The sequence below is a fragment of the Protopterus annectens genome, chromosome 3.part0 (assembly GCF_019279795.1).
Source record: "Protopterus annectens isolate FY-2018-M chromosome 3.part0, PAN1.0, whole genome shotgun sequence".
Classification (NCBI taxonomy): Eukaryota; Metazoa; Chordata; order Ceratodontiformes; family Protopteridae; genus Protopterus; species Protopterus annectens.
This window is the reverse complement of record NC_056731.1, coordinates 173,926,410-173,940,409: the sequence shown is the minus strand read 5'-3', so window position 1 is coordinate 173,940,409 and position 14,000 is coordinate 173,926,410. Positions and strand designations below refer to the sequence as shown.

The window sequence follows — 14,000 nt, the reverse complement described above, 5'->3', positions numbered from 1 at the left end:
CTCTCTAATTTTAAACACCCCTGAATGCATTTGACTTATTTTTCCTCTAAATTACTGGAAGCCATCTCCTGTACTGATGCTGAAACCTGATCTGCCAATTAATGAACAGCTGCAATGTCTTCCTAAACAGGGCGTTTTCTTCTTTTCTAGTCTAGTCTCTCTTAATTCCTCCAGATTCTTTGCTGTTGACGTCCAGGCAGTGTAGTGAATAACTAGTAACTGAATTTTACTAAAATAAATAGGTTTTGCTGCTGCTTTCCAAAGTTTCTGTTTTCATACTAGGATAGGTCTAATTGACTTGTTGATAAGCATGCAGCCATCTAAGAAAAAGGTAACACACACAGACTCAAAATATCTCCTCAAGAATACTATTAATCACTCTAATCTGATCACAGATACTTGGCATATCTGGAATGGATAATACAGGTCATTTATGTCAAGCTGTAACTGTCAATATTATTCCTGCTAGAAGAATGTAACACTATACTGCTACTCTAATGTTCTATAACTGATAATACTATAATATAGCATCTATGTATACACAATTATCTGTGTATATTGCAATGATTTACAAAGACATGCATCTGGAGCATTTCTCCCCGGGCCTCCGCTGAAAATTTGCTCGTTCCGAGTCGGAATTTCCCAATTAACAAAGGTAAAATAAAATAAATTTATAGTGGAGCCATTCTTTCTATCTCACCAACAAAAATAAGTCCTGCCCAATTTTACAGTCCTGATTAACAAAAAATAAACCAAATAATTCTACATAAAGTGGTTTCCACATTAACTTCAAAGTCTGAATTTTTGGACAAAAACTGCTAGTCACATGCACAGAAGTAAAATGTTACAGTACAGAAGTCCAGATGGCTAAAATACTATGCAAATGCAACAGATGGCATGAGGAAAGTAAATCAGCATACAGAACACAATACCTACCAAAACGTCAACATACAAAATCCAGCAGTGTTCACGGGGACTAATGCAGAGTGATTTCAGGTCAATGCTAGTCATGTTGTCAAACACCCTATAAAGTGTGTTTGAAATTTCTGTTCCAAGGTCCTCACCTCCTCTGCCTTCAAACTCAGGTGTTGCATTGGCAGAACTAGATATGTAAAAGAAATCCCAAAAAAAGTCTTCAAAAGCTTGAAAATAATGTGTTTTTGTTAACTGAAAACATTTACTTAAATTAAGCTTCATAAAGATTCTTTGCTGTCTCAGGGTACTGATCAGAATATCTCACAAATGTTTACTTTACCTTGAGTTTATTTCCATTTACCACAGAAACACAGCAATGAAACACAAACAAAAATCAAAATAATCTTATCTGTTATATACCAGCAATAGTTCCTTGGTCAGTGTTCACTTACATAAAGCATATTTTAGAGAACAAAAATGTCAGTCCTAAATGATGGCTTGCACTGAAGTTGACATGAAGCAAAAGTGGTCATTAAAATAAATTGAGAAGGTTGGCAAGCAGTAATTAAAAACAGTAATCCTTCAAAGAAACAAAATATAGGTGGTTAGCAATCCACTTCTATTATCTCAGTCCAGTTTTTTAAATCTTTGTCTGTGTGTGGTATCAACCGCACCATTTGTTAAAGCTCATATCTTTAACCACTACTGCTGTACACTTCAGCTCCAGTGCAAGTTCACATCCAACGCTTATTATTCTACTTAAACAATATGTAACTAACAATCAGGTAAACAAACTACTGATCTTTTTCAGCCATAAGGGATGACGTCCACTTTTTTTATGATGAAAAAGCATATCTGAATCACAAAATAAACAGTAGTGTTTAATTATAAAATGATAAAAGAAATCCAATTTGTCATCTTTGGCCAGCTCTTGTGTGGATTTGCTTGTACTGCTCTAGACTGCTGGGGGGGCTCCAAAACTATCTGACCTTTGTTTTTCATGACTTCAAGAAAGCTGTCTATTTTTCTGTACTATCACCACTCACACATACACAATACCATAGACAAGCAGGGCAAACTGAATGGTGTCCTTTGCTGATTCACCATGGCAGTACATTACATGAAATCTGTCTAGGAATCATTTACCATCTCTTCTCATTAAAGCGCAAGTAAGCTGTCTAACTTACTGAAGCCAAGAACTACAGGCAGTTTAACTTTAGAGATATCACCCAATTGGCACCTACTGCACAATGATACTAAAGCTGAGAACTGCAAATTAATGCAAATCTCTATCTGAAAGGGTTGGGTAGGGAGTAGTTCCTTCAAATAAATGCACAATTCTTCTGAGGACATACTTACAAAACATACTGTGGGATATACCAATCAAAAAGTGCAGTTGTCAGTGTTTTTTTCTGGGAATATTACAATGGATAATATTAATAAGGGTCACATGAGGCAAAATGTTTGACCATTTGTGGCTATATTTATTCAAGATGAGGCAGACTCGGTATAAAACACAAGTCATTTGCCACTCAATCATCCACTCCATGATGTTGCTTTAAACAGTGTCAATTATCTCTACACAAAGCGCATTCATCTTTGCTGCCAAGATGACCTGGAAGTTGCAGATTCCCATCCATATTTTGGGTGCTGGAGTTCTTGTTCAGATTCTTGCTGTGCAGCATGATCTTGGCACAGCATTCATGAATTCCCAACTGTCGAACCTGCTGCTGCCTCCGTTGAATGTGAAAAATTCCAAGGGCAATCCTCTCCAGCAACCAGTGGCAATATGTCCCTGGTGCCCTGGCCACATGCATCTCTTTTGGCTTTTCCTGGTTAGTGGTTGTCACAGCAGAACTCCAGTCTGGTAATGATTGGCAGTGGATTTTTACGGTGCCAAGGTGCCAGCCCGATGCCCAACCTTCAAAGAAGGCACACCCATTCACGCACACACCTACCTGCATTTCTTTTAACGTTACTTGACTGTGGGGAGGATATGCAGACTCCACACACAAGGTGTTCCAGCCGAACAGGAGAACCTCTTGCTGTGAAGCGACAACGCTAACCGCTGCACCGCCGCGGCACACCCTGACCACATGCATCTAATAGTACAGTTTTGTACCTACCATAAATGTAGATGTCCGATAGATATGCAACTGCAGTCCTTACATATGGGGTTGTCCTGCCTCAGGCAGCCCTTCGGTCGGCCGGATTCCAAAGTCTGGGTCCGGCGTCGGCTGATGTCGCCTCCTCCCGGCGTCAGGCGGCTGGGGTATAAAAGCATCAGCGGCCATCTTCTTCAGTGTTTCTTGCCCCAGATGCCAGGTGCCCTCCAAGGAAGGCTAAATTTAGAGGCTGGATAAAAAATTCCAGACATACACAACAGTAATAAACAGATACACCATAACAGATATCCCCAGCTAATTTGAAAAGTGGACCCAAAAGGAGAATATACAGAGGGGTAGGAGGGAGGGAAAACCTGACTGCAGTTGCATATCTATCGGACATCTACATTTATGGTAGGTACAAAACTGTACTATGTCCTTCAAGAATGCAACTGCAGTCCTTACATATGGGTTGAATACCATAGCCAAGCTGGGGGGTGGTAGGCTCTAAGATAGAGATGGTGTAGCTAAAATGCCCTGCAGGACTGCCGAAGCAAAGCCTACTCGGGATCTGGAGTATAAAGGCAGGTTGTAGTGCTTGGAAAATGTATGCACGGAGCTCCATGTAGCAGCTTCTAGAATGTCCTTTGTAGCCACCCCTCTTAGAAAGGCTGTGGAGGTGGCTATAGCTCTGGTGGAGTGTGGCCTGATATCGGCTGGCACACCTTTTCCATGGAAAGAATAACAGAATCTGATGCAGTGTCCTATCCATTTTGAAACCGTTTGTTTGGAAATTGCCTTTCCTTGTACTCCAGCAGCGTAAGCTACAAATAGTTGGTCAGACTTTCTGTTGGCTTTTGTTCTGTCCAAGTAGTAGCGCAGTTGTCTGTGTATGTCCAAAGTGTGCAGCAGCTTTTCTCCTTTATTTTGAGGATTGGGAAAGAAGGTAGGTAGGTGAATTGCTTGATTTAGAGACACCCTGGATATCACTTTTGGCATAAATGAGGGATTGGTTCTTAAAGAAACTCTGTCCTGATGAAAAATGAGAAATGGAGGTACTGCCATGAGGGCCTGTATCTCCGAGACTCTTCTTGCTGAGGTAATTGCCAACAGGAAAACTGTTTTCCAGGAGAGAAATTGCAATTCTGAAGATGCTGCTGGCTCAAAAGGAGGAAGAGTTAATTTTTCCAACACGAAGTTGAGGTCCCATGCAGGCACTGGTGGTTTTCTGGGAGGTTTGATATTCTTTATCCCTCTTAGAAACCGTCTTAGCAAAGGATGTGAAAACACAGGTGGATCACTGTTGTATTTTGCTGAAATTGCTGAAGCGTGTATTTTTATGGAAGAATATGAAAGGCCTTTATGTAGCATTTCCGCCAAGTATTCTAGTATCTGTGGGATGCTCATTACCGATGCATCCTGACCCTTGTTGGCATTCCAGATGTTGAATCTCTTCCATTTGGCTGAATAAGTTTTTCTGGTGGAAGGTCTGCGTGCTTCCAGTAAGACCTCTTGAACTTCCTTGGAGAGAGATATGGGAGAAGTCATGGAACCCTCCAAGCTGCCAGCTGCAGAGTTTGCAGGTTGGGATGCACCGTCCTGTAATTGTGTTGAGTCAAAAGCAGAGGCCATTGAGGCAGGGGCCACGGCTTGGTGCGAGTTATGCTCCTTAGTAATGGATACCAGTGCTGCCTTGGCCAATTTGGAGCTATCAAAATGCCTTTCGGTTGTTCTGCTTTGATCTTCAGTAACACCTTGGTCATTAATGGTAGAGGCGGGAATGCATAGATTGTTAGAGAGTTCCAGCTGAAGGAGAGAGCATCCATTCTCCAGGCTTGAGGATGGTGTGTCCTCGAGCAGAACTTCTTCAGGTGATGATTGAGGTGTGAGGCAAAAAGATCTATGTCCGGCCTCCCCCACGCATGAGTTATTTGTGAAAAAATGTCTGGATGCAACATCCATTAAATGCGGGTCCAAAATGTTTCTGCTTAGACTGTCCACCAGAACATTGTCCTTGCCTGGAACAAACTGGGATTGCAACTGTATGTTCAGTTTCAGTGACTTTTCCCAAAGAGTCATCGTTAGTCTGCAGAGGGGGTACGAATGAGTACCTCCCTGTTTGTTTATGTACCACATAACAGTGGTGTTGTCTGTCCTTATTAGCAGATGACCTTGCTGAAGAAATTTTCCGAAGGCCTCGATTGCATGAATTACTGCCAACATCTCTTTTTGATTGATGTGTAGATGCATTTCCCGGGGAGCCCATTGCCCTTGAATACATCTGCCCTCCATGTGCGCCCCCCATCCATGATCTGAGGCGTCTGTTGTAATGATTTGGCTTGTTTGAGGTTTGTTGAAAGACATGCCTTTGTCTATCTGGCTTGCTTGAGCCCACCACAAAAATTCCTTTTGTAGACATGGAATGAGTGGAATAATTGCTTCTAAGTTGTGGCTGTGTTGAGACCATAAACTTTTTAGGTACCATTGTAGTTTTCTCATGTGTAGTCTTGCCAGTGGAATCAGAAGAATGCAAGATGCCATGAAACCCAGGGCCTGCAGGATTTTCCTTGCAGTCATCTGGGTGTGCTTTGCTAGGCTTTTGAAGTAATCTGGTAATTGTTCTTGTTTCTCTTCTGTGAGGAAAGCCATTTGTGAGTTTGTGTCCAGTTTGGCTCCTAGAAAAATTATTTGTTGGGATGGAAGTAGTCTTGATTTTTGAATGTTGACTGTGTATCCCAAAGCCTGTAGCAAGTAAATGACATAATTCAAGTTTGTTATCAAGGCTTGCTTGCTGTCCGCTTGTATAAGGCGGTCATCCAGGTAAGGGTATATTTGTATCCCCTGGATTCTGCAGTGTGCAACTACTGATGCCAAGCATTTCGTGAATACTCTGGGTGCAGTAGATAAGCCAGAAGGCAATGCTGAGAATTGATAATTCTCTGACCCTGCAAGAAATCTGAGGTATCTTCTGCAACTGTGTCTGATTGGGACATGCAGGTATGCCTCCTTGAGGTCCAGAGTAACCAGCCAAGACTCCTTGCCCAGCATGGGAAGAAGTTGCTGTAGCGTCAGCATTTTGAATTTTGGCACAATGAGAAAAGTGTTTAGAGCGGACAAGTCCAGGATAGGTCTCCATTGCTTTTCTTTTCTTGGAACAAGGAACAGTCTTGAGTAGAATCCCTGGCCTTGTTCCTGAGGAGGAACCTTTTCTATTGCTTTGATTTGTAGCAGCTTTGAAACTTGTACGAGTGCCTCTGCCCTTTGATTTTGTGGCAGGTTTGGCATGCTTTGTCTTGCTGGTAAAGTATGGAAGTGGAACCTGTAACCTTGGTCTATTATGTCCAGAATCCATTTGTCCTTTGTTAAAATGTGCCAGTTTTTTGAAAATAAGGATAATTTTCTGCCTAAAGGTGCTTCTCTGAGCCTCGGTCGGCGGTGTCAAAGTCAAGTCATTGTGATTGTCCCTGTGGGGCAGTAGAAGTCCCTGCGCCACTTCTCTGATTAGTCGGTTGCCATTGGCGGCCCCTGTAGGAGCCTCGGTATTGCCCTCTACCTCGAGCACGCCTGTTTTTTCCCCTTTGGAACTTGTCAGTGTCTGGAAAGGACCAATTTTTCGAAGGCCAATTCCTGCTGAACCTTGGTGGCTGAACCTGGAGGAAATCTTTGACTGTTTGTACTGATTTAGCCTTTTCCTCAATTGATTTTAATACATCCTGAGCATTAGCACTAAATAGCTTGTGTTTTTCCAGAGGTGCATCTAGAAGCTTAACTTAAACATGATCTGGCAATGCCTGTTCTTTCAACCAAGCATGTCTACGTATGACGGCCCCCGTCATAGCTGCCCTACATGAAGCTTCCAATACATCATAACCACACTGAAGAAAATGATTGCTAACCTGCTGTGCATTATGAACCAAATCCTGCAAGGCCTTTCTATCTAAAGGCTCAGGAGGCTAACTTTTCTGCAAATCATCCAACAAGGAATGCTGATACTGAAACATATGAAGAAGACAGTTAAGGGCGCTCATGGCAAGGGTGGATGAGGTATAAACCTTTTGCCCTACCTTTCCAGGGACCTAGATTCCCTGTCTGCGGGCAAAGGATTTTGGCGTGGAAGTGGCCCTTGGGGCCCTGGGAAATAGTTTCTAGATCAACAGAATGGACCTTAAAAAGATGTTTATGGGTTTCAGGAACCCTGTAATATCAGTCTGGCTTGACAACAGCAGGAGGGAGAGAATCAGGAGAAGCACTCGAATCTGAGTACACATCATCCAATACATCTAACACTGGTGGGATAGCTAAAGGCCTGTGCTGAAGGAAAGTAGAGAAATCACGAGGAAGCCTTTTCCTTGAGTCGGAGAATTCCTGGCCCTGCCACTGAAAATGCTCTCTCATGGAGTGGAGAATTTCCCCGAAAGAAATATCCTCAGGAGGAGAGGCAGATGGAATAGATTCCTCAGCATCAGAATCCTCGTGAGCCTGGAAGGATTCTTCCTGGGAATCTGAATGGTCTGAGTCAACAGCGGCTTCATCTGAGAAGACCCTTCTGTCGTCATAGCTGCCCTACATGAAGCTTCCAATACATCATAACCACACTGAAGAAAATGATTGCTAACCTGCTGTGCATTATGAACCAAATCCTGCAAGGCCTTTCTATCTAAAGGCTCAGGAGAGGCTAACTTTTTCTGCAAATCATCCAACAAGAAATCCTGATACTGAAACATATGAAAAAGACAGTTAAGGGCCCTCATGGCAAGGGTGGATGAGGTATAAACCTTTTTGCCCTACCTTTCCAGGGACCTAGATTCCCTGTCTGCGGGCAAAGGATTTTTGGCCGTGGAAGTGGCCACTCCTTTGGGGCCCTGGGAAATAGTTTCTAGATCAACAGAATGGACCTTAAAAAGATGTTTATGGGTTTCAGGAACCCTGTAATATCAGTCTGGCTTGACAACAGCAGGAGGGAGAGAATCAGGAGAAGCACTCGAATCTGAGTACACATCATCCAATACATCTAACACTGGTGGGATAGCTAAAGGCCTGTGCTGGGGTAACGTAAGGAAAGTACGAAGCCTTTTCCTTGAGTCGGAGAATTCCTGGCCCTGCCACTGAAAATGCTCTCTCATGGAGTGGAGAATTTCCCCGAAAGAAATATCCTCAGGAGGAGAGGCAGATGGAATAGATTCCTCAGCATCAGAATCCTCGTAGGCCTGGAAGGATTCTTCCTGGGAATCTGAATGGTCTGAGTCAACAGCGGCTTCATCTGAGGAAAGGATATCTGTCTGCTCAACCATAGGCCTTTTGTCTGCAGGCGGCTGAGAACCTCTGTCTGGATGAGCCTGGGAGCCTCTGATTAAGGAAATTAGATCTGCAGCTAAAGTCATGATCTGTTTATCAGAAGTGGGACCCTGAGCAAAAGATTTAGGAGGGTGAGACGTAGCATGGCTGGTAGCCTTAGCACGTGTGTAGGCCTTGATGGACATAGGCACCGGAGGCCTAGCTGCCCCACGTGCTGGAGTAACTTTGTCCACCGGTAGGGTGTCAGGCAAATCTTGGGCTTCAGTTTCAGGAGGAAAATCAACAACCGGCACCGGGGAAGCCTCCGGGGCCGAAGTGATCGGTAAAGCGGTGTCGTCGGTCTGGAGCGGTTGAATTACCGCCTCCGAAGAGACCAATGCACTCGCGGTAGGTTTTGGTGTTGGTGTGGTGTGGAAGTCGCGGGCGAGAATGTCGGTCCCGGTCCTTCCGCTTTTGAAATATGTGTTGTCGGTTGTTCCGGCGGCATGATAGGAGTAATTTTCCCAAAAAGTCTTCAGCAAATTCTGCCCGGCGCCTGAGTGTGCGCTTATTGAAGCAAGCACAGGCAGCGCAGGCCGAGATGTCGTGGTCTGGGCCAAGGCAGGGAAGGCAGTAAGAATGGAAGTCCTTATGAGGTATTTGTTTACCACAAGACAAACAGTTATTAACTTTTGCAGTTTTATCTGACATCGGCTGAGGCAAGAAAAGGTTCCCCAACGGGGTACTTAGCTTTTTGATTACTTCGGTAACTGAAAACACAGGAGCTGGCCGACTGGCACTAGCGAACTGCTTCTGCTTCGGGCACCGCGCGGCAAGAAAGACTGAAGAAGATGGCCCCGGCTGATGCTTTTATACCCCAGCCGCTCTGACGTCGGGGAGGAGGCGACATCAGCCGACGCCGGACCCAGACTTTGGAATCCGGCCGACCGAAGGGCTGCCTGAGGCAGGACAACCCCATATGTAAGGACTGCAGTTGCATTCTTGAAGGACATCCACGGAAATACCACTTCTGGTCCTATGCCACCCAGGAACAATGCTAGAAAAGTACTGGCCTAGGGGAATCCACCAGGTCAAAATTTAATAAGTACTGTCCAGGCAGCATTAAAAGGGACAGCTATTCTTCTGGAAGAATTGCTGACTTAGCCTATAGTGGTAGAAGATGTCCCTTTTGCAATTCTTATGATCAAAGAACCTCAAAAGGGAATTAAGAAGCAAATGTCTAAAATTAGAGGGCATGCATTATTTAAAATTATAGGAGGTCATGGACTGCATCACATACCCTGCATGAGGTCATCGTACATATACACCTTCACCCTTACTGTATCATCCAGTTGCCCAGCAATTTTTACTCCCAAAGAATTTTGCTTAATGGCTCCACTACCTGCACCCAACTGGTCCAATCGTTCCAAGGGCATGGAGCAGGGCACTCCCAAGCTAGGTAAGAGCCCCATAGCCCATTCATTCATTCTTGCCAGGGAATCCCAATCATTTCTTTGCGATAGAGACAGAATGTGTCAGGAGGTAGGTAGTGGGCAGCTTGCTGGTCCTCAGGGATGGCCTACCCACTTCCCCCTGGAAGTACCCCCATGTGGCTCCTACAGCTCCCACCATTTCTGTCTCCTGAGCCTGCATCCACACATTAAGTTTCCATAGGCTACCACTGTGAGATGCACTGTAACAGAGTGGGCTCAACAGTCTGGTTTTAACAGACTTTTGCCTTACAGTTTTGATCAAAGCCCTATGCTGGTCTACTAATATGCAAGCATATTGGACAAAAATGTGTCTGTATGTACTAGCCAGAAATACATTGGAAGGCGGTTGCTACTGGTTCCATTACAGGCAATTTGCTGGATGTTGGGCGGGCTGTCCTCTGCTACCCACATTACTGTACTTGTTTAATTATTTACGGTTAGAGAAAAGTAAATAGCCCAGACAGCCACATCTCCAATAACAAAAGTAAGATGGAACAGGATAACATTCTTAGGTGCATAATGGTTGGTATACAGTGTAACAAAACAGATGTAAAAAGTAATAAATCACTGGTCTACCAGTGAATTAACTGATCACTTTCATGGAGAAAACTAGAGAGGAGGGGAATCGCCTCAATGACAGACCTACTGGACTGAGTTTACATGTTACACCACAAGGAATATTTGGAATAATTTACCACATCTTCATCTTTGCAGGTGCATAAAGTGATTATTCCATAGTAGACAGCTGTTTACCACAGTGTGATAGACAGCAATGTACTACAGTCTGGCATCTGGTTTATTACACTGTACGGCAAGTGCAATAAATTTTACCAAGAATTTATTTGTAGTGCAGGAAGTGCTATGATTATGTTCCAACATCAGGAAAAAGATCAACTTGTTAAGTGCTTCCCTAGTGAAGACTCAAACTTAGGTGCCATAAGTGCTACACCCACATGGTGGGTTTTCCAAAGCAGTTGAGCGTTTCTTCTTTAGTCAGATAAACCTGACATGCCTCACCTTACACGTCTTAAACCTAAATCCCTGGCAAAGTACACACACATTAATGTTATGCTCTCGACCTATACTGCAAATGAACTTATCAATATAGACTTTGTGCAGAATATGGCATTTGCAAGCACATCTATCGTCTTTCTCAAGGGTGTATATGCCCTAAACTTCTGTACTAGACTTTTACTACCACAAACTCCAGAAGAAAACAATGATACAATAACCACAAAACACAATACAATCTACAGGCAAGAAAACAAGAAAGGATCCCCTCCGTGGGGTTACTCATCTGACCTGCTTTTCAGTCAATCCAGGAAGCCACCATCCATCCTGACAAGGACAAGGGCACACTCAATGGCAAAGACAGCACCCAAAACTCTAATTGGGACTTAAACTTTATTACATAGCAATAAAAGACATACAGCAGCTATCTTATTGAACAGCCATTTAGAATAATCACTTGATCTCTCTCTCTCAAATAATCACTTGATCTCTCTCTCTCAAGCTCAATAGGTCAACTAAAGCGTCCTTCAAGTTTTTATTTTTGGTCCTCTGTCTTCACCAATCTCTTCAGGATTTCACCTCCCAATATTCCCACATTATTTTATGCTGACAATATGGTCACATTTGATCTTTCTATCCCACAACCACAAACAGATCCATACTTGAAATTTGTCTGAATGCAACGGACTCATTTATTCTCCATAGAACTGTCATTAAATTAAAGAAATGTGGCCATAAACTCTGGCACAGCCAAACAATCACCACCAAGTTCCTGCAGCTTTTGGCTGATCATCAATTTACCGCATTTTCCCACATTGATTTTTGCACCTGCTAAGCTCAACAGCATTATGGATACCTGCTTTAAAATTTCACATCTATTAACACCTGAATTAAAATCCATCATTACAAATGGTGTGTGCGTCCCAGTCTTGGATTAATGTCTTCCAGCAGAAACAGGAGGTTCATTCATCAACTGTAATAGACATCAGGTTTCATTAAATAAGGTTTGTAAATTCTTAGTTTAGTCATCCCAACTGGAATACCGCTATGCTACCCTTACCAAACCCAATGCTCTGTCCACTGTACCAAGAGATAGCATAGCCATTCCTTAGTGTACCCTACCTTTGGCTCACTACAAGAAAATTCTTCAACCACAGCCTCTGATTCTTAAACCCTTCACCCTACTTCTTCCTAGCTATTCCTCAGAATACTTCACAAAAACAAACATTCACCTTTATGTGTCCTAAAATATGAAACACAGTTCCAATGAATAGCTGGCATCTTTTAGCACTTCACCAATTTAAGGGCAAGTTTGTCAACCTCCATCTAACAATTACCACATTAATTGTCTGAATAGATATACAACTTGCCTAAATATTGTTACACAGGAAAGTACAGTTTTCTCCTTCACTTGAAAATACATTTATTTCCATTCATGCCATGCATCTACTTCATCTAAGCTACTGAACTTATTCAAATTTCTAAATGTACATTTAATTGCCTCTTTCTTCTATGCATACATTGGGCTTCTTTTGCCAAACTGATATTCGAGGTAAAGGGGAAACGTACAGTTGTGTATACTTACCATAAATGTAGATGTTTTGCGTGTATTCACTGTTGCAGTCCTGACTATTGGGACTTTCTGCCCTGAAAAGCCCTCGGTCAGTCAGATTACTAGAGAAAAATCATTCCGGTTCCCAGGCTGGCAGACATTCAGACAGATGTCAGTATGCTAAGGTATAAAGGTAGCCAGTCTGCGTCAGCCCACCAGTCTTTCAATGCCCCACCAAAGAAGAGGAGCCCTGAGAAGACTGGAGCTATCCCAAAGGATAGCTTGGCAATAGAGAAGCCAAGGAAGGGTCCCTTGACTGTGCTGCCCATTCAGAAGACAGCTATTTGTAGACTAAGGGGGTAGGAGGGTGGGAAAGACCGTGAATCTTCGTGTTTCATTGTTGCAGTTCTGACTACTGGGAAGATTCCCAAAGCAGAAAAAAGGGTGGAAGGATGCTAGGGCGAATAGAGGATGCCCTGCAGGATAGCAGTGGCAAACCCTGCTTTAGACTTGGAGAAGAATGCTAAATGGTAGTGTTTTGTGAAGGTATGCACCAAGGATAAGGTGGTTGCCTCTAAAATGTCCTTGATGGGAACCCCTTGATGAAGGCAGCAGAAGCAGTGGTCGCCCTGGTGGAGTGAGATCTACTCTCACCTGGGGATACCTTACCATAAAAGCTATAGCAAAAGGAGATACCATGGGAAATCCATTTGGAAATAATTTGCTTGGAGCTGGTTTGCTTTCTGCACCATGGGCAAAGGTAATGAAAAGCTGCTCAGTTTTTCTCAAAGCTTTTGTCCTATCCAGGTAAAAACATAGCTGCCTGTGAACATCCATTGAATGCAGAATTCTCTCACCTTTATTTTGAGAGCTTGGTAGATGGATGGCCCGATTCATGGTGGTGTCAGAGATCACCTTGGGAATGAAGGACAGGTTAGTCCTAAGAGAAACCCTATGAAAAATAAGAAAGGGCTCAAATACCATGAGGGCTTGCAATTCAGAAACCCTCCTAACTGATGTGATAGCTAGTAGTGTAGATGTTTTCCAAGTCAGAAACTTGAGGTCAGCAGATGCTGTTGGTTCAAATGCTTTTCTAAAACAAAGTTGAGATCCCATTGGGGCAGAGGCTTCCTTCTTGGAGGCCAAATGTGCATACCCCCCCCCAAGAGACACACAGACACACGAAAATATCCTAAGAGAGGGTGGGAAAAGATAGGATTGTGAGAAGGCACATAAGCAGAAATGGCAGAAGCATGGATTTTAATTGAAGAGTAGGAAAGTCGTTGATTTACCAGTCAAGTGTTCCAGGATGCTGGTAATGTGAACTGACTGGTTCTAGGAGGTGGTCTTTGTACCAAATACAGAATCTTTTCCATTTGGCTTTGTAAGATTTCCCAGTGCAAGGTCTTCTGGACTGTCTTCTGGACTCCCTGAGGATGTCTAACGCCTGCTTACTTAAGTTGGTATCTGTGTAGGCTGTTGTGGGATCATCCATGCTGCCAAGCTGAGGGTCGGCAGATTGAGATAAAACTATCCTTCCCTCGTTTTGAGTGAGGAAGTCCACACTCTGAGGCAGAATCCACTGTGCCTGGCTGGAGGGTTTGAGAAGGAGAGGGTACCAATGCTGTCTGGGCCAGTCTGGGGCTATCA

General features: G+C 43.5%; 1 protein-coding gene across 1 annotated transcript in view; it reads right to left on the bottom strand.

Moving 5' to 3' along the window:
* EXOSC7 (exosome component 7) overlaps positions 1-14,000 on the bottom strand; it is a 742,094-nt gene that overhangs the window by 343,664 nt on the left and 384,430 nt on the right. The window contains exon 4 of the mRNA XM_044064669.1: positions 937-1,102. Coding sequence (XP_043920604.1) covers positions 937-1,102 — 166 coding nt within the window. The remainder of the gene's footprint in view (positions 1-936; positions 1,103-14,000) is intronic.